Raw genomic sequence first — 26,673 nt, 5'->3', positions numbered from 1 at the left:
GTAAGTAAAACGCTGACTTTGTTGATTATAATATTACAAATAAGGTTTTGAATGACTACGCTGAATGTTTGATGTTTGGCTGGGTTTTGATTTAGAAGAGACAAATCGTGTATGATTAAGACCGGCACCTCAGTCGGCAGAGTAAGATTGTGATGAAAATGATATTAAATAAACCTCTCAGTGTGTTGATACAGGTGGCTACGGGCCTGGACCAATTGCCCCCACAAGCACAGTGGCCGAAGCAAATTATAGTAATGGAAACCAAACTCAGCAAGAATCAGCAGCTGTGGAAAAGACAGCAGCTAGCAGAGAATTAAAGGAGAAATTAAGAGGAGTTTTTAACATATAACATTGGGCCCAACAAACTTGTGGAGGTTGGGAAGGCGTCCGGAGCATCACAACAAAAGGTGAAACAAAACACACAAGCAGAGAAATGTGAGAGAGAGGCACATTTCAGAGAAATGCCTTGTTTGAGAAAAAAGTTAAATTAACCCACCTACAAACGCACATACATGCAATGAAGAAACAGCTTGCACTCATTAACGTGTGAAGATTTTCCAGCAAGGTTAAAGAAGCGAAACTTAACGTACACCTGTTGTTACAGGATAAAGTTTATCCACTACTAACAAATAAACTCTTTGGGTTGCAGGACAACAACTTAACTTCAAAAAAAAAAAAAAAAAGACACTGGTCTGACCAACCAGTGACGATACAACAAATTTAGTGGCAAAAAGATTCAAATTGTGACATGTTTTTGTTGATTGATTAATACAAGTGATTACTTAATGAATGAAAATTCTATTTTTGCTTTTAAACTTGATCTTAAGAATTTTAACATGTACCTGTGTTGTCCTGTCAGCTTGGTGGGTTATGAGTTGATTATATGATATATTATATATATATAAGAGAAAAAACAAAAAAAGGGGGAGAGAAGGTTGACACAGGGCTCGGCCCCGGTGTTTCTCCCCTCTCTGAATGACACAGCCAATAAAACATCATTCTGGTTCGTTCGTTTTTGTTTTGTTTTGTTTTGTTTTTTCTCTTTCTCTCTTTTTTCTCTTTATGCTTGATTGCAGGCTGCTTTGTCGGCCCAGTAAGCCAGGCGGACCCTGGACTCCTGCTCTCCCTCCCTACCATCTTTGCTCTCTCCTCCACCATCTTGGATGTGACCCGGACCAAATGCTATAGCAGCTGGACCTACAACAACAACTTGAAGATGTCAACAGTGCTGCAGGAAAACGATCTTATGCAGCGGAGACGGAGAGCGTTAAACCCAAGGCCCGTTTCATTAAACGGGGGAGATTTCCAGACAGCTTCAGCTGACAGAGCTGTGACGAGACGCCTATTAAGCCCGGAGGAAAAGTGAGGCCGAGCAAAACAATGCTGACCTTAACCACTCTGCATTAAAACTGTGCAGGACAGTGACGGACCAACATTGATGATCGGGCAGAGAAAAATGGCGTGCCAGAGACACGAGGAGTAACTGAGGTCAGGAGGCACCTCAGAATGGACAAAAGCACCAGGAGAAAATAAGCTGAAGGCACAGGTGTCGGGGCTCGACCAGGAGCTCACCTCTGAGAAGAGCCGAACAGCAGAGCTGCAGAAGGCCGTGGAGCAGAGCAAGGGAAACATCAATGGACTTCAATCTGATGTGTACGGAAAAGACTGAGGTTTCTGTCCTCAGTAAGAGCTCAAGACATCAGAGCAGAAACTGAGCATGGCTCAAGAGGAGCTGGCTGATAATCGAACCCATCAGACTTGCAGTCCCAGCCACTGGACGTGAAGTCAGGCCGGAGCTTGCTGGGGCCAGATGAGCATCCCAGAAACTCCCTTGAGGCCTTTGTTAAGCTAACAGAACAAACTCTGAGGTCTTCCACTGGGGAAGTTGCTGCTGCAGACTCTCATTTACACCCTCTGGAGGTCAGCCGTTTCCGCCTGCAACAAACGGACAGCAGCTGCACTTGTGCAGGCACAGAAACGGACTGCTCACACATGGGATATCTGCGACTGAGGGGTGAGTGTCGTGGAGGTATTGACACAGTGAGGAGGAAGAGGATACGGTGTCTGGACTGGCAGATCCCAGCAGCTCAGACTCCCAGACTTCAGGAGTGATTGAGCGCTGGGAGCTTCTGCAGGCTCAGGACCTCAGCAAGGAGATGAGAACAAAGCACAATGAGCAGCAGTGGCTGCAGCTGAACTCTGACCTGAACACAAAATCTTGACTTAGTTGGGAGAAACAGAGGAAGAGCTGGCGCAGCAGCGTAGACTGGAGCTTGGCACGGACATCCAGACGATTGAGCTGCGTATCAAAACCCTGAAGGAGTTACAGAAGCAAAAGGGTCAAGTTAAGGAGGAGCCGAACAAGGAGAAGATGCAGGACACTGGAGAAAAGGACTGCCCCAATCGGGGCCAGAACCAGTATGGACAGAACTTTAATCAGCATCACCAGTGGATGCAAACAGACGGAGAGGGAGGAGGGCAGGACCCCAGGGCACGCTTCAGGCCGTGGTTTATCCAGAACACCAGAACAGGAAAGTGATGAACACAAACACCCACACAAACACACACATCTACATGCACTGACTCAGAATGAAAAGAAACATATATATGAACATATGCACTCGTTGATTGAGTGAGAACTGACGCACATACACAAATCGAAATGCTGATTCAATTCACTGAGAAGTGATACACACACACGCTGATGCAATGAAGAATGCTTTACTAACAAATGCTGCACACAAACATCCAAATACGGAGTCGGTTACAACAACAAGAACCCATTGATTATCTATTGGTTAAATGCATTTCATGTCGCCCAGAGGGCATTTGTGTAGATTTAGGGGACAGGGTCTAAAGCAGTTTGTTTATGAAAACAATCCTTGTGTGTGATGTCTGTTTATGGCTCAAGGCCTCCACTGAATTGTTTACTGTGCTTCACACAGTTTAGCAAGGAGCAGTGGTACAGAGTGAAAATGATGGATGAACGGTGTGAGTTTATTTCGGAGAGAATATGAAAAGGTTGTGTTGATTTAATTTGGTTGTTTAAGTTTCTGCCAAAGCAAAACGTTTGTGTGTAACCAGTGTCCACTATTGAACTAAGTAAATCCAACATGCTTTGTTGGTGCAAAAAAAAAAAAGGAGTTACGGTAATAGTAGGCCTACACAATGTTGTGTGTGAAGTTTTGGTTGATTTTTGGGTTTTGCTTGACACAAGGTATATTTTATCAGTGAAGTTTGGATTGTTTTCTTTCTCCAAGAGAGGGGAAGATGGTTTATGCTTGGACATGTTTGTAATGGGCCCCAGTATTGGTTATTATATGAGTACTTTATTGGTTACGTTTATTTTTGCTTTTGTTACAGTGCACTGAGATAAGAACATCTGAGAGGTGTGATCCACCGGTGGTGATATTTTGGTATTTTGTGAGTTCCTGATTTAACAAATCGACTCTTTAATCCAGGCCTGAGAGGTTGAACTTTAAAGCGCTATAAAATGTTTTTACTGAAAACAGTCGTAAAGTGTTTTTCTCCATGATTATAATGGGCGTGGGAGAAATTCACTTATGTGGGACACTGATCGGATGAGAAGTCCTGAGTCTAAAAGGATTGCAGCGAGTCAATCCAGTCCAAGAAAAAACAACAAACAAGGAACTGTTTCCTTTAAAATGATGACGTCATCTTGCTGGTGAGGGAGCTTCGAGTAGGTTGCGCGTGGAGCTCCATTATCAGCAATATCTGGTATGAATGTGTGTGGATGTATGTATGTGACTGGACTGTGATGGACTGACGACGAAGTTTTAACTGACTTGATACTGAGACAAAAATGGTACCGACTTTAGGATTAGTAGATGTCCACAAACAATTCACCCAGCCTGTAAAAGAAGGGTGGATGTTTTGTCTTGCTTTGTTTTGTTTTTGCGAGAACAGAAGGTTGACAGAGACTAAGGGGGGAGGCTGTAGCTTCACAGGAGTGTGAACTGCAGACTTAACCCTTTGGTTGCTAATGTTGAGTTACTGATGTTTACATTGGGAAAATTGTGTTTTAGTAGCTGTGTTTCGATTAATGTATCACATTATATTGTTGGGAATGATAAATGCTAAAGTGAAGAAAAGGTCCGTTTTCATTCATGGCTGAACATGTTATTGTTAACCATAGCAGGCCACTGTAAGAAGTCAATTAACGGTTATAAAATTAAAAATAAAAAATCCCCCACTGAGGTCTATGAATAATAGGGAAATGATAGACTTGCCAAACTCAAAAGAGAGATATGTAATGATAAACACTGGTCCCCGCCTTTCGGGTACTTTCTTGAAATAGTCAGCAATTTAAAAGTAAGATAGAACCGACAGAGGTGGTGCTGCACAAGAACAAGAGTAAGATAAAGTAAAATATTGTGTTTAGCTTTGAGAAGTTTAAATTAAAATGTAACATTACACTCAGAGGATCAATATGAAGTTCAATATATGCTTATTTTGTATGAAGTACATGACTGGTGACTGTTCTGTCCTGAGCTTTTGTTTTTACAGCACCCACTTGACCACACCAACAGTTTCTCGCCACCAAAAAAGGGTTCTTGCAGAGAATAGAGAATGGGGAGGAATATCATCAGAACTGGGAAAGGTAAGCCCCAAAGGGGGTGATAGCGCCATAACTTTCATTTATGGTCAAATTCTCAAAAGTTGACCCCAAACTTGAAAATTGTTCAAATATTTAGAGACAGGCTGGATAAATATAATGTCATAAACCGCATAAGGATAGAGTATTTGACTCAATAAGATGGTGAAATAACACGCAGTAAAATATTGATCAGGTTCGGTATGTTTAGTCCAGTGTGCAGAGTAAGGTTGTTGTTGTTGGGGAGGGCAGAGGAAGTGATGAGGACTGGAGGTGGAGGAGCGTTTGCTTTGACGTAAATGACGGGTAAAGTGGCGGGAAGCTAGCTGGAGCTGTGATGGATGTTCACAGAATTGGCCAGGGTCAGTTGGATTTGTTGTAAGTTGTGTTTGGTTTCATTGATGTGTGCGTACCCTAAAGTGGCTGGGTCGGGGCGCTGTGGTAGTCGAGTCGTCTGTGTTGCTGCTCCGTCCACGCGCAGAATCATGTCAGGGAGGTCGGGAGAAAGCGCCTGAGTCCAATTGAGGATCATTTTAATATGACTGTTTTTTAGATATAGCAAGAGTCTTGTGGTGGAGAGAGACATAATGTCCTCCTGAGACCCAGAGAAAAAGAGGGAAAAAGGGAAAAAATATTTTCGTTTTTTCTTTTTCTTTTTTCTTTTAAATAAATCAAGTGTTATTAAAATAACAATCTCATAAGATGAAGATCAGGGACCAACCTAGAAGTCACTGACACTTCATTGGCTGTAAACCATTGGTTCAGGAATAAGTGATTGCACTGGGCTTTCTATTTCACAAAAGTCAATTCATTTATGATATTTGAGGAAGTACTGTGAGTTTTATTTGAAGACACAAAGGAACATTTGGCACTTCCCACATCCCACATATGTTTTATTGTTGCACCCAACCATTCTACAACTGAAATGCCTTGGACTGTTAACCAGTTCAGGCAAGCGGAGTGAACCATATTTTGTTACACTCTCATCTGATGGGGGCCTTCTTTTCTTGAGTTTTGGAGAGAACTCTTCATTACTGATATCATTCAGGTCATGTCTACAGGTTTGTCCCAGGTTTTTCAGTTAAGAGGAGCTTGAACTCCAGATACGGTGAATCCTTTTCGCATATTGAGATCACTGATAACTTTCAGCAACGACGTGATCTTGTAGGAACAATTAGGGGCCATGGATTCATCTATAATTGCGACTCTTATTTTTTTACTTTATTGGAAAACATTTCTGCATTTACCCATATTTTATTTTTAACGTAAAATCAAAATCCCAGATTCTTCTACATATCGGTTTTGAACCAGATAGGATGATAGATATCAGGTGGCCACTGCGTTTTGATAATCTTTGTGTAGTTCCTACTGGGGTCTCACCCTCTCCTATTTGGCTCACATGACTCTCATTCTTTGAAAAAACTATGCTTGAATCTCGCTCAGTTATTCTGTTAAGAATTCTCCCTGCCTTTGTCAAAGAGTTGTCTACTAGAAAAAAGTGAAATAAATATAAATACCAGGTCCCAATGTACATTAGAGCACACATTAATAAATTAGTCATGTTCTCCGGGAAACTAAATAAGCTTAAAAAACCCTTAAATTGTTTATTAGATGTTTATTTCCGAAAAATAAAAATCTGAGTTTAACAAAACGTTTCAGATGAAAATATCAAGTTTATCTCTTTTGCTTCCATAAAATGTGCTTGTGGGTATGCCGGCCATTTAAAAAAGGTGGGAAAAAACAATTGGTAAGGCCACAACCCCACACATGCGATATAATTTTAAAGGTACTGTTGTCCTCTTTAAGAAACATCAGGACTTAGAAGAGTGGTAAGTGGAGTATGAGAGCTACAAGCGAAAACTAAATGTACACCAGAGTGCGCTAAAATAAATTACTGGGTCGTCAGGGGGTTATGAGGGACATTTATAAAACAAAAGTCCCACAAACCTTGAAGTGCACTTGAAAAGCTCACACAAGAAGGTTATTCTAGCTTACCTTGAAGAGCTCATCAGGGGGAGCACACTCCCCCTTTTGAAGAGCTCCCCCACTTAACCAGCATCCTCAGGAAACACCTAACCCCAGATAGTGCAGCGTGATGCATCCCGGGACAACGGGATTGGGACATCTAAATAATTGGGTGACTCAATCACCTTCAAAAAGGTTTATCAATTAACTTGAACCAAAATTAGGAACACGCAGTGCTGCAAGAGTTAATAGTCTTAATACCCAAGGATAAGCAGAAGAGCATGGCTGATATGATGAAACCGGGATTTTGTTACACTTAATTTTTGCAAAATACAAATAAAACTATAACTGACACTAATCATAATTAAACTGAAACTGAGGATTTTCAGAAAATAAAAACTAGACTAAACTAGCAAAGAATTGGTAAAAACTGATTACAACTGGTATAAACATCAGGACTGATGACTATTGAAAATCTGGAGTTGAAATAAAATAAAATAAAAACTAATGGAAATGGCAAAAACGATTATAACCCTGGTGCAGAGATTGACAAATCTGACCAGGATATGTTATAAAATGGATTGTCGTAACAGTCAGCGTTAAAGTCACTTTTGGCAGTCCAGACTAAGATGGCGTTGAACATCATTAGGGCAGAAAAGGGTTGGTGTGACCAAGGTGTGGTTTGGCTTGTTATATGTATATTTTGAGATCATGTGGCTCTGGATGGACCAGTTACCAGGGCATGGAAGGAGGACAGACTCATTAAAGGAGGAGAAGGAATTTCCTGGGATTGAAGATCCTCTGGGTGAGTGGTTGACTAATAGCATGCATAAAATAAAAGCTATCTGTTGTTATTAATTAGGAATAGATTGATAATTGGCCACATTTACAGCTGTATTGACTTGTTGTGGACGTAGTCTGCTTCATGTTTAAGCACTCTAATTAACAGATTGAAAATAGACACATTAAAGGAAGAATATGCAGCGCCACCCTGTCAGACGCCAGTGACGGTGGAGCTCAGTGATGAATCAGGTGAGCTGCATTCGTGGCTGAATCAAAACAGAGTTTCCCCTGGTGTGGTCAGTGAGGGAGAAACCAGGGGAAAGTCAAATTTAAGAGGGCCATTTATAAACGTTTATGTGTTAAATTAAACGGGACAAAAGGGGGTGTTTTACTGTTATTTTCACATCGGCATTATTATTGTATCAGAATCAAGTAACAAGCATTGCATTGACCATCATTTATTGAAGCTTTTGACACTATACTAACATTTGCGTTCCAGTGATTGCTATAACCTCAGGTTGATCTTTTATTCACAGGTGTCAGGATAATCATATAATCTTTCTTTGCAGGTGTAACTATGATTATTTTATACATATTGCAGTTTGTTGCTCATTATAGAGTTGTGCTCAAGCTAATAAGGGTTAAAAGCTACAGTCAGCGCGATGTTTGGCTGATCTATGGATTTGAGTGACTTGGAGCAAAGAAGGCCGCACGCGCTTACACACCACTGATATTATATTGTTGTTTGTGATCTTTTATTGAATTATCAAGTTCAAGTTCAAGTTCAACTTTATTGTCACTTCAACCATATACAGTTTAAAAATACACAGTGAGGCGAAACAACGTTCCTCCAGGAACCAAGGTGCTACAAGACAAGTTAGTGCAAAAAAAAAAATAAAATATAATATATCTAGTAATAATATTGTGCAAAAGAGCATTTACAGGTTGGTGTGTGCGATGGTTTGGTGGTGTAGGTCAGTGTGTTTGCGCTTGTGTTGGTTAGTCAGTCCAGTCTCAATGTTTTGAGGTATTTGAGTTAAGCTGAGTGATAATGTTAGTGTATGTGTGTGTGTGCGTGTTTATCAGTCAGTCCCTTTTTGCTGAGGAGACGGATGGCTTGTGGAAAAAAGCTGTTGCACAGTCTGGATGTGCGTGCCCGAATGCTTCGGTACCTTTTTCCAGATGGCAGGAGTGTAAAGAGTGTGTGAGAGGGGTGTGTCCGATCAGCCACAATGCTGGTGGCTTTGCGAATGCAGCGTGTGGTGTAGATGTCCTCAATAGAGGGTAGAGAGACCCCGATGGTCTTCTCTGCTGTTCCCACTATCCGCTGTAGGGTCTTGCGGTCTGATATGGCACAGCTCCCAAACCAGACAGTGATGCAGCCGCTCAGGATGCTCTCAATAGTTCCTCTATAGAAGGTGGTCAGGATCGGTGGTGGAAGCCGGGCCTTTCTCAGTCTTCTCAGAAAGAAGAGACGCTGTTGGGCTTTCTTGTGCAGGGAGCTGGTGTTGAGGGACCAGCCGAGGTCCTTCTCCAGGTGTACGCCCAGGAATTTGGTGCTGTCAACGATCTCCACAGAGGAGCCGTTGATGCTCAGCGGTGAGTGGTCGCCTCGTGTCCTCCTAAAGTCAACAACCATCTCTTTTGTCTTGTCAACATTCAGAGACAGGTTGTTGTCCTTACACCAGTCCGTTAGTCTCTGCACTTCCTCTCTGTACGCTGACTCGTCGTTCTTGCTAATGAGACCCACCACGGTCGTGTCATCAGCGAATTTAATGATGTGATTTGAACTGTGTGTTGCTACACAGTCATGAGTCAGCAGTGTGAACAGCAGAGGACTGAGCACACAGCCTTGTGGGGCCCCAGTGCTCAGTGTGGTGGTGCTGGAGGTGCAGTTCCCGATCCGTACTGACTGAGGCCTTCCGGTCAGAAAGTCCAGGATCCAGTTGCAGAGGGAGGTGTTCAGGCCTAACAGGCTCAGCTTTCCCATCAGTTGTTGGGGGATGATCGTGTTAAATGCTGAGCTGAAATCTATGTACAGCATTCGGACGTGTGAGTCCTTCTTGTCCAAGTGTGTCAGGGCAAGATGGAGTGCAGTGGAGATGGCGTCGTCCGTTGAGCGGTTATGGTGGTATGCAAATTGCATTGGGTCCAGTGAGGGGGGCAGCAGGGTCTTGATGTGTCTCATGACGAGCCGTTCGAAGCACTTCATGATGGTGGGTGTAAGTGCGATAGGGCGGTAGTCATTGAGACAGGACACAGAAGACTTCTTGGGCACGGGGACGATGGTGGTGGCCTTGAAGCACGTGGGGACAACGGCACTGCTCAGAGAGATGTTGAAGATGTCGGTGAGAACATTTGCCAGCTGATCAGCACATTCTCTGAGCACTCTGCCTGGGATGTTGTCTGGTCCAGCAGCTTTACGTGGATTGACTCTGTGTAGAGTTTTCCTCACCTCAGCTGTAGTGAGACACAGGACCTGGTCGTTCGGAGGAGGGGTGGTCTTCCTCGCCGCCACGTCGTTCTGCCTGTCGAACCGAGCATAGAAGTTGTTAAGCACATCTGGGAGGGAGCCGTCACTGTCACAGGCAGGTGGTGTCGTCCTGTAGTTAGCGATGGCTTGTAAGCCCTGCCACATGCGTCGTGTGTCGCCGCTGTCCTTGAAGTGGTTGTGGATTCTCTGGGCTATGTCTTTTGCTAAGCTTAGGTAGTGGTAGTTGATTAAACGACATTTATAAAAATAGTAAATACTTGAGTCAGAACATTACGTGCAGGTTGACTTGTACATAACCTTTTCTTTGCATGTTTTAGCTACGTTGATTTGACACATTGGAATGTGTCAAAAAAGGGGGGGAAGTTGGGTTTTAATATGAAACAAGGATTATTTGAACAGTTTTATAACTTGATTGGTGTCTTGAATACCTTAGGTATGGTAAAGCTTAAGCTAATAGTGGCCCGAGAAGTTTCCGGACTTTTTAGAGAATCAGTGAGAAGCATAAATCATTATTTCCATGTTTAAGCATCAATCATTGAAATGAACTAAAGAGCGTTTAGAAGATTCGTTAATTTGTTTGTCTTTTGTTAAAAAGAGTGGTTTCAATAATTTTCAGACACACCTTGCAAATGTGCTTATAATGAGTTGGCACTTGGTCTTTTGAAGGTCATAAGCTTCGTTCGGCGTGATGGTCCGGACTGATATATTGCAGGTATTGACTTTGAGTGCAGAGGGCTAAATGCGAACACGCTTACACACACACAGGATATGATTAGAATAAGTCCCTGGAACATTCTGAATGTTTTAAACCAATTCTGAATCACTAGAAGGTCAGTAGATAACAACATTAGATTATTAGAGCTAGGCAGAGAGGTGTTTTGGTTTTCTGTCTCTTACAGCGAAAGGAACAGACACCAGACGAGGTTACAGATATGCGAGGATCCTTCGCAGCGGAAACAGATACGGTGACTGCCGAGACACCAACTGGGTCCAAAGGTCATGGCGTTTGGGCTCCGGGTAGTCACCTCAAAAGGATGGATCCCATAAATACAGCAATAACCATGAAGGGGTTGGCGGAAATCCGGGAACACCAGACCAACGAGGTTCGAGAGGCTCTTGGGCAAAAGGGGGACGCGTTCCTGATCTTTTTCTGGAGGACACACAGGACCCGAGGATACACAGATCGTTGTTTGAAATCGGGGCAGAATAATCCCCTGATCTGTGCCACGACTGAAGGGTCGTCTAACCCCTGAGGTTGAAGGAAAAGAGCAGAGGATCAGCCAACTGGAAGACACTGGCAGCTGCAGCAATAAAATAAAGGTTAAAAGCTCCTTGGACAGAGGTTCTAGTTTGACTACGTCTGAAGGGTATAAGGTAGCACCAAATAAAGCTGTGGGAGAACTGGGGAGTGTCATCGGTACCTGCTATTGTTGTAATAATAGTTTTTCTTGCACCTGACCTGCGCAAATACAGAGGTCATCTCACATATGGTTCGCCCATCAGGGGGACAAAGGACCTCAGGAGTGAGAAGAGATGAACCTGGCCACACTGGATTACAGGGTGTTGGTGAGCTCGTTATTCTAACGAGCTCATCAGGGGGAGTGTAAAAAGTATATTATTTTATGCCATGTTATACCCCTAATTAAAGACTGTGAATTATTATGTAGTTTTAGTTTGCATTATTCTCCTGAATTAGAAGAAGTTGATAACTATTGCATTAGTTAAACTGATTTGCATTACATTAAACTGCTGATTTATTGTGAATGAATGATATTGTTTTATGATGCATTATACTGCTGAGTTATAAGAAATACTGTTCGCAGAAAAGTCATCGCCTTATTTGTCTGATTAGAAGAGAACAGAACATGCTGGAGTTTTCTGCCCCATCTCAGCAGGAGCAGATAAACAGGGAGCCAAGGTCGTAGCTTAGGCGCTGTGTGAGAGAAAAGTATGTGAATGTTTAGGCTTTTATGATAAGGTGGGGGCACCAGAGGCTATAAAAGTTTGAGCAATGCTGCACCATTTTGAGATCTGAGGCTGTCTGCATACAGTGTCCATCTCCCACGCGTGTGTTCATTAAAATCATCGTTTGACTCAACCCGGCCGGACCAGTGTTGTTATTGTGGTTTTTCTCTTGTCTCCATCCCCAATTTTGAACTCGTAACAGAAGCAATCAAGTGATGAATAACTGTTTTCCACTATGTTGTTTTGCAATGGTTATTTATTTATTTTTGCATTGTTGATTTGTTTTTCTTTCTTGTAAGATTCTATAATAGAATGAAACAATAATGCCAGTTATAAATAAAGACAATAAATTTAATGAATTACGAAACACTTATTTTATTTCTATTAGATCTGAAAATGTTGTGTAATACTACAACCTGAAATGACAAATAGATTGCGTTGGCCTGTACAGGAGATAAAGAAAAACAATTTAACAACAGCTGTGAAATGGAATAGTCCAAATCACCAAAGTAAACTGGACCTGGGCTTGTTGCAGGGATCTGAAGTTACTAAACATTTTGTGAGTGTATGCACTCACACTTAGGACCATATAATAATAAATATGTGTGTGATGAAAGTTGGGCAGCATGCTAACGTCCTTACTCCACTATGTGTGCTCGTATGGGTCTGACCCTTTCACTCCTTTGATTTTTTCCTCCTACTTTTTTTTTCCGCCTTTTCGTCAAGTCTGACTTTTGCCATGTTCTCTGTCGTTTTGTACATAACTGTTTTTGGGGCAAATAAAATGCAAGTAGGGATTAAAACCGCAGAATTAATGATTACCAGTGCTGGAAATGCTAGCGCTTGATGCAGTGTTTTGATTTTGGTGCCACTCGTACCCACAATGCAATGCGCGAAAGTCACGTGGTCTGTCGATCTCTATTGTCAAGGGCTACAATCAACAGACACCTTCATGAATTTAAATACAGAGGGTTTATAAACAAGGTGCAAACCTCTGCTTACAAGAACAGGAAGGCCAATGTAAACTTTATGTATGTAAGAATTCAGGGGGCAACTACTGCTATTTCCATTTTATTTTTTATTATATATATTTTGATTCACATTTTTCTAACTCTAGTAGTATTAGTAGTATTAGTAATAGTATTTTAAAGTTATGACATGTAAACTGCATGTAATAAGAAATGCATTGTCATAGGATAGGATAACTTTTTGCCATTCCTGGACTGCACCGTGCGCATTGAAGAGAATGGAAACCTCAACATTGAAGTTTACCGGAAGAACACAAACTTGGAGTAATCAGGACCCTACACCACCCGGGAAGAAATTGTTACCTCTAAGCCTGAAGGGAAAAAGAGGGAACACACACATATAAAGGAAGATCTTAAAACATGTGATTATCCTAATTGGGCTTTCAACAAGTCAGCAAAGATGCAGAGAAAAGAAGATCAGACATCAACTAGGGAGGATCAGAAAGACAAACGCAACAACATTGTCTTCCCCTATGTAGCCGGTGTATCAGAAAAACTCAGGGGAGTTTTCTCCAAGCATGACATCCCGGTGTATTTCAGATCCAGCAACTTCACTTCACTTCATAAATGCATGGCAGAACATAGAAGAGCCACCTCCATGGGACAAGACTCGGCGGTCCATCTGCATCTAAAGGACAACGGTCACTCTTTCGAGGAAAGAAAGCCATCTATGTCCACTGTGAGCGACCATCTTTGAACAGAGGCGGTGGCTTACAACACCAACTGTCTGCCATCTATAATCCAGTTTTTGAGATCCCTTCCCAGACGCCTTAACGCACACTCACATCCTGGGCCTTCGACCTCAGGAAATCACATGAGAGGGTGCGGCTAAGTTTCACAATGAGCTCGTCCGAAACACTGGCTGATTGTGACCCACACCCGTTTTCACACCTTGGCTCATGTGATTGGGTAAGGGATCATTAGGGGGTCCGTTGTCCCTCTTTGGGGGGTTACTCTCACAGAGCTTAAATCTGGAACTCCATGGGCACCATTGGACCCTAGAACTGAAGAAGCTTCTCGGATGAGAGGTGAAACATCTTCAAGCAACTTAAAGAAGTCCAGACGCTTTTCTTTCCAAGCTCCTTAAACTACGATGACCTGGATGACTGAGAACCTTCGCAGACATAACTATGAACCTAGGAATCACCATAGAATATTCAAAATGAACAGTATCATGTCCAGAAACTAGAGACACTGAGGCTATACTATGAAATACTTATATTGTTCTTACCTTTACTGTGACCAAAATTTTGAGAAGCTGTACCGCTTGGAGGTTGATCACTGTAGCTGATAAAACCAAAGTTTGGTGGCTGCAGAGGATGCGAAATTGGCACAATCAAAATGTTTTTCTTAGTCTATACATAGTTTTATGTTAAAATTGGAAAAAACAAATTGGAATCCTCTGCTGTCTTGATTTGTCAAAAGAGAATTAATTTATTTAACCAATTTAAAATCATATTCTGTTTTTTTCTGAAAAACAAACTTTTAAAAAAGTTACGTTTAGGTGCTCCCTCATTCACAGGCGATCACCACAGTAGTTAAAACTGAACCAGCAATCTTTCACTTGCCAAGCAAAATGTGAAAATCACTGCACTACAGTGTTTTTTGTTTTGTTTTGTTTTTATTTTCCGGACCTAATTCATCAAAATAAGACACTGCGGTCCCTGTAGCCATGGTGATAAATATGGAAAAATCTTAAACAGATGTATAATCACTTCAAGAAAATAGAAGCAGAAGGCTGCAGTTTTGTTTCTCACCATTGTATCAACTGGCTTAAAAAGGGGTTTGAGAGTATTGGCCAGGACACCCTGAGGATCGTTGATGGTCTTCATGGCTGTTTTCATTTCATCTGGATCTATGTAAAGATTCTCCAGACCCTGTAAAGTATTTGTCTTGGGCATCTTGTATAAGATGTACCTAAGGACAAACAGTTGAAATGACACTGAAACTTTCACTGCTGGTACCATCCATGTGCAGCAGGAACTGTGTCACAACCTGATCACATCACCATAAACATGAGATGTTTATAACATATTACAATAATCACTTACTGGTGCTTCTATAAGAGGTATAGCTGATTTGCACCTTGCATGAATCTAATTAACAGTGTTCACATTGATGTTTTGCAATCACGTAGATACTTTTTACCTTTCCCACATGGACTCATGCTGCAATCATGAAGAAAATAGAAATACTCACCGTTAACTTTACTGTGGGAGTCATCTCCATAAATAAGTATTGAAGTAAAACTGGGGATTATACTGTTATACTGACCTGTGTATGTATATATATATATATATATATATATATATATATATACACACACACACACACATACATAATATATATTGTATATATATATATATATATATATATATATATATATATATATATATATATATACGTCGCCCGGATCAACAAGGTCCGCGTCAGGTGTTGAGGAACCAGGGCACCCTGACGAAAAGTGGGCTACTGGAACAAGAAGGCATCGGTGGGCAAGAGACGAAAACAGGGCGTTGTTGGAATGCTACTACGCAAGTAACCCCGGCGGAAGGGGCTACATGAATAGGATGACGGACCTATGGATTCTTCGATACCCAACATCCACAATGACGGCGAAACAACTAGTAGCTCAGTGTTCCAACATTTGAAAGAAGGGACTGCTCTCACAGCTAGAGATTGCTCGAGGTACAACACAAATGCTATGGCAAGGAGGAGTCAGGACGCCAGGTCAGGGGGGAGATATCATCACCCCCACCCGAGATTGGGTACATAGCCCCAAGTGCGATAGGAGAAGGATCGTTGAGTGCGAGAGGAACTGACCTGAAAAATAGGATCATGGCCAAGCTTGAAACCTGGATCCCCCGTAGCCGGTTACCAAGATTACGTGAAGTACCCTCAGAAGGTCTGCTAGATGATGTTAATGCAGCACTACGGACAATACCTACAACCACGATTACCGACACTAACAAGCTCATCTACAATACGGCAGCAGTGATCAGTGAGATGCTTGGCTACAAGTTGAACAGCCACAAGGGGCAGTACCCTCCATGGAGAAGGAGGCTAGAGGGCAAGATCAAAGTAACACGGAGGGAGGTTAGCCAACTAACGGAGTTACAGAAAGGTGCGACAAAGAAGGTGCATAAGAAATACAGCAAGCTGTCCATACCTGAGGCCTTGGAAACTGCCAAGCAAAGACTCACAGCCTTGGCCAGCCGCTTGAGGAGGTACACCAGAGAGATAGAAGGCAGGAGAATAAACCAGCTGTTCTCCACAGAACCAGCAAAGGTGTACTCTCAGTGGCAAGGGAACAATAATAAGAGAACAGCACCACCAAGGCTGGAGACGGAGCAATACTGGAAGAGCATATGGGAGAAGGACGCAACCCATAACGGCAATGCTCAGTGGCTAGTGGATCTGAGGGCAGACCACAGCGACCTCCCTGAACAGGGTCCAGTAACCATCACAGTGGCAGATATCCAAGAAAGGGTCTCCAGTATGAAGAGCTGGACAGCACCAGGGCCCGACATGGTTCACGCCTACTGGCTAAAGAAGCTGACTGCACTCCACGAGCATCTGGCAGCACAAATGAACCAGCTGCTAGTTAACGAGAGACACCCGGAATGGCTAACCGAAGGTAGGACGGTCCTGATCCCCAAGGACCCCAAGAAGGGACCGGTCCCCTCCAACTACCGACCAATAACCTGCCTCAGTACTACATGGAAGCTCCTGTCAGGCATCATATTGGCTAAGATGAACAGGCACATGGGTCAATACATGAGCGGGACACAGAAAGGAATTGGCAAGAATACCAGAGGCGCAAAACACCAGCTACTGGTAGACAGAACAGTCAGCCGAGACTGCAAGACCAGACTGACCAACCTGTGCACTGCCTGGATTGATTACAAGAAGGCCTATGACTCAATGCCCCACAGCTGGATACTGGAGTGCCTAGAATTGTACAAGATCAATGGGACCCTAAGAGCCTTCATCAGGAACTCAATGGGGATGTGGCGTACAACACTAGAGGCCAACTCCAAGCCCATAGCACAAGTCACCATCAAGTGTGGGATCTACCAAGGAGATGCTCTGTCCCCACTGCTGTTCTGCATAGGCCTGAACCCCCTCAGTGAGATCATTAACAAGACTGGCTACGGATACCGACTACGGAACGGAGCAGTTGTCAGCCACCTCCTCTACATGGATGATCAAGCTGTATGCCAAGAGTGAACGAGACATCGATTCACTGATCCACACTACCAGGCTATACAGCAATGACATTGGAATGTCGTTCGGACTGGAGAAGTGTAGTCGGATGGTAACAAAGAGAGGGAAGGTAGTCAGAACTGAGGGGATTGAACTACCAGAAGGCAACATTGCAGACATAGAGGACAGTTACAAGTACCTGGGGATCCCGCAGGCAAATGGGAACCATGAAGAGGCCGCTAGAAAGGCTGCAACCACCAAGTACCTGCAGAGGGTCAGGCAAGTCCTGAGGAGTCAGCTGAATGGTAAGAACAAGATCCGGGCCATCAACACGTACGCCCTGCCCGTGATCAGGTACCCTGCTGGGGTAATAGGCTGGCCAAAGGAGGAGATAGAAGCCACTGACATAAAGACAAGAAAGCTCCTTACCATGCATGGAGGGTTTCACCCCAAGTCCAGCACCCTGAGGCTGTACGCTAAGCGGAAGGAAGGGGGCCGGGGACTGGTGAGTGTCAGCACCACAGTCCAGGATGAGACAACGAACATCCAAGAATACATTGGGAAGATGGCCCCAACTGACCGAGTGCTCAGTGAATACCTCAGGCAGCAGAAACCCAAGAAAGAGGAAGGAGACGAGGAACCATCATGGAAGGACAGGCCCCTGCACGGTATGTACCACCGGCAGATAGAGGAGGTGGCTGATATCCAGAAATCCTACCAGTGGCTGGACAAAGCTGGACTGAAAGACAGCACAGAGGCACTAATCATGGCAGCACAAGAACAAGCTCTGAGTACAAGATCCATAGAGGCGGGGTCTATCACACCAGGCAAGACCCCAGGTGCAGGCTGTGTAAAGATGCCCCAGAGACAATCCAGCACATAACAGCAGGGTGCAAGATGCTAGCAGGCAAGGCATACATGGAACGCCATAACCAAGTGGCCGGCATAGTGTACAGGAACATCTGTGCCGAGTATAACCTGGAAGTCCCGAGGTCAAAATGGGAGATGCCCCCAAGGGTGGTGGAGAATGACCGAGCTAAGATCCTGTGGGACTTCCAGATACAGACGGACAAAATGGTGGTGGCTAACCAACCGGACATAGTGGTGGTAGACAAACAGAAGAAGACGGCCGTAGTGATTGATGTAGCGGTTCCGAATGACAGCAATATCAGGAAGAAGGAACACGAGAAGCTGGAGAAATACCAAGGACTCAGAGAAGAGCTCGAGAGGATGTGGAGGGTGAAGGTAACAGTGGTCCCCGTGGTAATCGGAGCACTAGGTGCGGTGACTCCCAAGCTAGGCGAGTGGCTCCAGCAGATCCCGGGAATAACATCGGAGATCTCTGTCCAGAAGAGCGCAGTCCTGGGAACAGCTAAGATACTGCGCAGGACCCTCAAGCTCCCAGGCCTCTGGTAGAGGACCCGAGCTTGAAGGATAAACCGCCCGCAGGGGCGTGCTGGGTGTTTTTTTATATATATATATATATATTAGGTGTGCAACAATATATGTATCGATATTGAACCGTTCGATACAGTGCTTTCGGTTTGATACGCATATGTATTGAACAATTCAAATTTTTTTATTTATTTTATCAACTTTTCTTCTGACGATGCTGTCTGTGTTGAGAGCTGAGTGGATCTGCACTCGACAATGCAGCCTAGGCGAGTAGTCAAACGCGAGCTATAGCGAGACAAGTTAAGTTCACAGGCAGTGTTACCAACTTAGCGACTTTGTCGCTATATTTAGTGAGTTTTCAGACCCCCTTAGCGACTTTTTTTTTCTAAAAAGCGACTAGCGACAAATCTGGCGACTTTTTCTGGTGTTATTGGAGACTTATTTATGACGACTTTTTGAGGTGAAAGGGCGTGTTGCTCTTACTCTCAACAAGTAGCGGTGCTGCCATGGGCACCTCACCCATGCTAAAGCGCTCACGGGCGGGGGATAGTCCTCCCCCAGCTGCAGGAGATGTTCACACCTATGCGTCCAAACTGCAAATGAATCGCGCATGAGCGAAGCCGCTGCTCCCGCACTTACTGTAGCTCCTTAAAGCGTTAACACCGTCCAGCCCCACGTATGGGCCAAACTTGTTAACGGAGATTTGCCGCCTTAATGCAGTTATGGTGTTAACGTCATTTTAACGAGATTAACGCTGACAGATCTAGTGGGAACACAACGAATATGACTGCACATTTACGCTGACATCACGCTAGTGCAAAGACAAGTGGAAGCAGACAAAAACAACAACAAGCACACATGCTACACATAGAGCAGGGCCCTGTTTCAGAAAGCCGGTTTAGTGCAAACTCTGAGTAAGTATACCCTGAGTTAACGAAAACTCTGGGTTTTCGGTTTCACAAAGCGAGTTTAGATTAATCCTGAGTGAGTGACTATGACGACACACTCCGTGAAGCTAACCTGCCCCCTAGCAGGTTTACTTCAACTAACCCTGACGTTCTCCGCCTCTTTGTCGGAAACCTGACTGTAGGAAGTGTCAGACATGGCGTGCCCCTTCCTTGAAGAGCCAGTAGATGTTGAAGCCCAAATTCTCCGCAGAGCTCTCTGCCGGGAGAGAGTGATTAGAGCGCGTTTGGACATTTTATCATTTCCTGATGATTTTCTGTGTGAACGTTACCGTTTTTCAGCACAATCTATAATTTATTTGAATAACATCCTCAGGCCTAATATTGCTCATGTGACACATCGCGGACATTCTCTCAGTTCTGTACATATTATTTGTATTGCACTTCGGTTTTTTGCAAACGGGAGCTTTCTGTATAATATTGGTGACGCTGAGCACGTTTCCAAGGCTACCGTCTGTCGGGCAGTCAGGAATGTTACAGTTGCACTGAAACGTCTCCTGCACTCGTCTGTGGTGTTCCCCGGTCATAGACCCACAAGATTTATCAAAGAGGGATTCCACAAAATTGCAGGTATCAGGATGAACGACACTTAATTCATGATGTGGTGATACTTGAACTACTACTTAAATTTTACATTTATTTTCACGGTTCCCAGGCGTGATTGGCTGTATAGATGGCACTCACATTCCAATCATTGCTCCTTCAGTAAATGAAGGAGACTATGTGAACAGGAAGTCTTTCCACAGCATTAATGTGCAGGTACATAGTTCCCTGTAACATTTCAAACTAACAAATTATTTCATTATAGTAATGGATGCTAATTTGTGTTCTCTGCACTGTGAAGATCATATGTGATGCTGCCAACATTATCACAAATGTGGAAGCCAACTGCTCAGCCTCTGTGCGTGGTGGTGGTGGAGGACCCCCACCTGTTTTTCGGGCCTCCGCTTTTTTTCTAGTGGCTATAACGGGTCACATTTGAGCATACAGAGTAAGAAAATATGTACTTGTAATGTGCTCAGATAATTTCAATAAGTGCTTACAGAAAGAAAATTAATGTAGCCTCTAACTGCAATTGATTTACATAGGACAAACAGACCAAGCACTATGGCTCATAATACAATTACACCTTACCTGTTTGAACTATATTTTTATATTTCATTTTTACTTGCTACCAGGAACGTTTGGGGCCTGTTGGGTTGCACCTGCGCTCACATCACATCACAAAATAAAATGTATAAAATAAAAAATAAAATAAAATATAATAAAATAACGTGTTAAATGGGTGGAAATCCCTAGATCAATGTTTAAATTAACACTCACGCATTGACTCTGTCGGCTATGTTTTGCCATGCATGCTCCCTTTCTTTTGCAGCTGAGGCTGTGTTACTTTTTTTCCGCAAAATTTGCATGTTATCGGCATATGCTGCCATCAGAATTTCGGCCTCAAGCGCTGTAAAATACATTGACCGCGCCTTCTTTCCCTCCGTCTCCATGGTGACTCGCTTAATCTGTGCCCCACTAATCAGGGCTTTATGTATCCTCGTGCGCGCGCTTAACTTGGGGTTAAAGCAACTCCGCGTTGATTGAACTAATTGTTATCAGCCTTTCTGAAACCGAATATTCCGAGTTGGTCAGTTCGGGGTTACTCAACCCTGAGTATCGTTTTTCACTCTGAGTTTTCTAAACCGGCTTCCTGAAATAGGGCCCAGGTCAATATGACCCAAAATATTTATCACAATATACATTTGAAAATTTGCGATAATGATATAACTGGCGATATAATTGACACCAGACAAAATACTCAACAACTTTATTAGTGCAAAAAAACCAAAAAAACAAACATCAATGTATTTTCACTTAAACAAGCAGCTGTTTTTTATGTGCATTAAAGTTGTATAAAAATGTAACAGTGCAAATGCAAATTCCTTGCTGACAGTTTAACCAAAAGGCATTTCCAGTGGAAATTGGCCGACATATCCTCAGCATAACCATGGGCCTGTCTCAATATGCGTACTTATCCGTACTTGCGTTCTCGTGTACTTGTGATACTTCATCAGTCGGAGACCAAGTACTGTTCCAATTCAAAGTACGCATCAAGCCGAGAACGCGAAAAATTCCCGGATGTGTTCTCGCTCCACCTGTTTTGTCGAGCATGCATCGGTGGTGACTTGTGTGGACTTGGTACAGCTAAATATCCCAGAATGCAAGTCAGGCAAGTCTATACTCGCCGAGAACGTGAGTACGGACTCGCGTACTTGAGAATTGAGAAAGGGCCCATGTATAATATCCACAAAACTTAGAAAGAGGTTATACACACACAATACGGTAATATTATGTTGAAGCACAGTACGTATCACTCTGCGAGGCTCCTGCCTACGATAGCCGTAATGCTCTGAAAATCCATCAAGCGGTGCGGGTTTGTAGCTTAGCAAAGTCGTACTGAAACATTTGACAGATTTTCGAGCGCCGTGTACGACATAAAATCGTTTCGAGGTCAGTAAACACAACCAGAATTCATACATAAGGCACACGGGATTATAAGGGGTACTGTCGATTTTCAGAAAAATCAAAGGATTGGTTTTAAGTGTGCCGTATTTTCCAAAAAACACGGTAATAATAACGGCCTGCTAGCATGCTCTACCAATAATAGTGCTTTGTTGTGTATCTGACAGACGAAAGCTAAACCAGTTCCACACCACTGAAGTTGCAGCATTTTTACAAACCAATTTTGGTTCAGCCGTTTCATTTAACGATCTGCTTTCGCCCTTCTTATTCTCTGTCGCCGCGGCATGCTTTTTCCGCCATGTACGAGCTGGCCCCAGTGTTTTCTGGCATTTTCAACTCCTCACTGCAGGCATGTCATGTGCCTGCCTGCTTCAAGTCCTCTACCATAATCCCTGTCCCCAAGAAACCTAGGATCACTGGACTAAATGACTACAGACCCGTGGCTCTGACATCTGTGGTCATGAAGTCATTTGAGCGCCTAGTTCTCTCCCATCTCAAGACCCTCACGGCCCCCCTCCTGGACCCCCTGCAGTTTGCATACAGAGCCAACAGGTCTGTAGACGACGCCATCAACATGGCCCTACACTTCATCCTGCAGCATCTGGACTCCCCAGGAACCTACGCCAGGATCCTGTTTGTGGACTTCAGCTCTGCCTTCAACACCATCCTTCCAGACCATCTCCGAGGCAAGCTTTCCCAGATGAATGTGCCTGATCCCACCTGCCGGTGGATCACTGACTTCCTGACGGACAGGAAGCAGCATGTGAGGCTGGGAAAGAATGTCTCGGACTCCCGGACCATCAGCACCGGCTCCCCTCAGGGCTGTGTTCTTTCTCCTCTGCTCTTCTCCCTGTACACCAACTGCTGCACCTCCACCCACCAGTCTGTCAAGCTAATCAAGTTTGCAGATGACACCACCGTGATTGGGCTCATCTCGGACGGGGATGAGTCTGCCTACAGGAGGGAGGTTGAACATCTGGTGTCCTGGTGCAGCCACAACAACCTGGTGCTGAATGCCCAGAAGACAGTGGAGATTATTGTGGACTTCAGGAAGCACACAGCCCCACTCCCCCCCATCATCCTGACTGACACCCCCATCACCTCTGTGGACTCATTCCGCTTCCTGGGTACCACCATCACCCAGGACCTGAAGTGGGAGCCCACCATCACCTCCGTCATCAAGAAAGCCCAGCAGAGGATGTACTTCCTGAGGCAGCTGAAGAAATTCAACCTGCCAACACGGACGATGATGCAGTTCTACACTGCAATCATCGAGTCCATCCTCACCTCCTCCATCACCGTGTGGTACGCTGGAGCCACTATCAGGGACAAACAGAGACTGCAGCGTGTTGTGCGCTCTGCTGAGAAGGTGATTGGCTGCAGACTCCCATCTCTGCAGGACCTGTACACCTCCAGGACATTGCGGCGTGCAGCTCGGATCTCAGCTGACCCTTCTCACCCTGGACACAGTCTGTTTGACCTGCTCCCCTCAGGCAGGAGGCTCCGGTCCATTCGCACCAGAACCTCTCGCCATAAGAACAGTTTCTTCCCCTCTGCTGTTGGACACATGAACAATAACCATATGACTGTTCCCACCACTAACACATGACCCTACGCTGTGTTCACTGCATCATTCCATGTTTGGCACTGATCACCACCTGCACTCATGTATATATCTTTCTACGTAGCACTCTTAATTCTTATTCTCATGTATATATCTCATGTATATATCATGCACATATCTTTCTATGTAGCACTTTTAATTCTTATTCTTACTTTTATTTTTCCATGTCTATTTAAGCGCAATTTATGACACTATGTTTGCACTGAAGCACCGCAGCAATTTCCTAATGTTGTAAACCTGCTCAACATTTGGCAATAAACCCCTTTCTGATTCTGATTCTGATTCTGATTCTGATACGTATGAAAACAAAGGCACTGCGCATGCACGTTTTACCCATATTCTATCGCGATATTTCATTTTCTTATTGTTGCCCAACATTATACTGGTATTACCATGAACGGTATGATATGGCCCAGCCCTAGCTACAAACTTTACCCGAGTCATTTAGACAGCCGTTAGCACATGATTCTAAGAGGGCAAAAGAAATAGGGCAATTGCTACTTTTATTGCTGTCGACACGCGACCATTTTCTGTTGTAGAAAACCTCCCCCTTATGGGGACCTGATATATTTAATATGCTGCTGAGAATATACTGAGAAGGGTATTGTATAACTTTTATTTTGGAAAAGAGCCATTTCTCTATAATAAACTCTCTTATCCAAAAATTAGTGATTTCTCGAACAGATAGATTTATTTTTTTTAACTATTTTGTTGTTTCGGCAACATTAAATTTAAAAACTGTACTTTTGAGTTAAAAGAAATATTTATATTTTTAATAAATTACAAATTAAAAAAGGCATGAACATTTTTTGTATCGAAAAAATATCGAACCGTGACACCAAAGTATTGAACCGAACCGTGAATTTTGTGTATCATTGCACCCCTAATATATATATATATATATATATATATATATATATATATATATATATATATATTTATATATCTATGTATATTACATATATACATACATATGTGTGCTATGAGGAGACTTACCAGTCCACTTCACCATTGTTTTCATTTCTGCAGGTCACACTGCCCTCAGATGTCCAGCAAAGCAGACTGAAGGTCAACAGCAGCTTCCACATGACTTCCTGAAATAAACTGTGCTTTAGTTATTTTGAAATATGTGTGTATGAGCTTTGTTGTTTATGTGATTCTTTCTATATTTAACAGGGAGGAGATGGCAGCATAAGGTTTTTATAGAAATGAATGTGACTCTTCCCTTCCTGCTGCACCTGAAACAGCTGACTGACACTCAGATTCATTTCCTGGTTAATAATGTCACTGTCAAAGTGCATAAAGGAGCAAATTATAAGATTGACATCCCCTTTAGCCAATTTTTTTTGTACTTGACAGAAACATTTAATGTATGTTACCGTGGCAATCAATGTTTAAATAAAACACTGTTATAAAGCTTTAGACACAATTGGATGTTGGAGATGATGTGAACGTTTGAGTGAAGATGAGGCTGAAATTACTTAAAAATTCTAAAAAGGATTTAAAGTCACTTTTTAAATGCAGCACTAGTCTGATTGTAATCTTATTATATTTCATATTAAAACAGGTTCACAGATTCAGATTATGACACCATTAAATGATCTCAAAGAGGATTTGAAAGGACCAGAGTCTATAATTCAGACTCTGAACCTCAAAATACAGCATCAGTCTCAGTGGGTCAACCCTGATAAAAGCAGCACGGATCCAAAATGGATGCAGGTGTTTTCTCAAGGTACAATCCATTTGACCTCTCAGGGCCACCATAAGATGATGGGTCAATGCTCTGAAATGTGTTCTGATGACACAAATAATGAAATCCTATACAAAAAGTGAGGTGAGGTCAGAGTTTCTCATTAATCTACTTAGAGTTACTTTTTAAACTTAGAGTTTGAACTTGTTTCCTGGAATACAACCCTGCAGCTTTCACACTCAATAATATCATACAGTAGGAGATTTTGGGGTCATATTTTGACTTCTGGGCTTTATTGTCCATGTCGAACGATTCTGTCTGAGAGGTCAACAGTTTCTGCATGTTTCTATATAACCTGCATGCTAAATTAATAACATTCAGTCCCTTAAGTGTGTGAGCAGTATGAGCTGCACACGTACCTCCCCCTTGGCAAATATGAGCAGTCAGTGACTGAAAATGACATGGGAATTTTTGCACAACCTTTCCACAAAAGATCATTATAGGCAGCCTGTTTATATTTTATCAGATTTTAATTGTCTATAATCAGCCTTCAGACAGCAGATTATCTGTTTATGCATACATGTAATTGTAAACAAACTTATATTTATGTATCATATCAAAGGAAATCAGTCAGACCTGTGAGAGTCGAGGACGAGTGAAGCTGCTTTAGCATCGGTGTAGAAAAGACCTCTTCTCTTTTATGATTGTCACAGGTTCCTGCACAGTTATTCTCAGCACTGCAGGACTGAATCTAACAAAAGCCAAACACATTATATTGATTTAAATAATAACTTAGAATCCGAATCATTCTGGTTCTGCCTGCAGGAAGCATACACCCCAATGAGGGTCAAAATAAAGGAAACAATCAATCTTTCTTAACTGTAATAGATATGAAGAGCAGCTTACATTATTATCACTTCTAGAGGATTTCCCTGCTGGCTGTGACCACAGAGCCTGCTGAGCTGAATCTGCTGATTCTGCTTGAGGTTGATGGACCCTGTACCTCTCCACCTACCTTGATTCCTGTTTAATGTGTGAGTCACACAGCATCATCATCATATGGCTGGATTTTACCAACCCAGTCCAGATGCAGAAGCAGTTTTGTGCAAAAGATGACATTTGAACTGAGCTTATTACTAATGTTTATGAACTGGCTGTAGTTGAAAGTTACACAGATGAACGTTTGAGCATTTCTAAATCCGATGTCAGGCCAGAAATTGTTTTGGTGTCTTCTGAAGGGGAGTTGAGGCGTACTGTGTAAGATTCAGACCCCAGAACTGTTTTTTTTTAACCATCAGAACCCCTGTAGACTGGAACAGTTACACAGCTGGTCATAAAATGAGGAATGAGATGCAATTTATTCAAAGCATTTTGGTCCTTCCTCAGTCTTCATATGAATGACTCAGTCTGATAATAGAAGATCTTCTTTTTAGTG

General features: G+C 43.1%; 1 protein-coding gene across 1 annotated transcript in view; it reads right to left on the bottom strand.

Annotated features, from left to right (window-relative positions):
- The window catches only part of LOC113026160 (plancitoxin-1-like), a 40,390-nt gene extending 14,147 nt beyond the window's left edge, over positions 1–26,243 (bottom strand). The window contains exons 1-5 of the mRNA XM_026174622.1: positions 26,145–26,243; positions 25,875–25,989; positions 24,545–24,642; positions 14,608–14,767; positions 14,082–14,160 (exon numbers count right to left, since the gene is read on the bottom strand). Coding sequence (XP_026030407.1) covers positions 14,082–14,160; positions 14,608–14,767; positions 24,545–24,636 — 331 coding nt within the window. The 5' untranslated portion in view covers positions 24,637–24,642; positions 25,875–25,989; positions 26,145–26,243. The remainder of the gene's footprint in view (positions 1–14,081; positions 14,161–14,607; positions 14,768–24,544; positions 24,643–25,874; positions 25,990–26,144) is intronic.
- Positions 26,244–26,673: the final 430 nt, after the last annotated feature.

The sequence above is a fragment of the Astatotilapia calliptera genome, chromosome 7 (genome assembly GCF_900246225.1).
Source record: "Astatotilapia calliptera chromosome 7, fAstCal1.2, whole genome shotgun sequence".
NCBI lineage: Eukaryota > Metazoa > Chordata > Actinopteri > Cichliformes > Cichlidae > Astatotilapia > Astatotilapia calliptera.
Note: the sequence above shows the minus strand (reverse complement) of the source record. Positions and strands in the feature narration are given on the sequence as shown.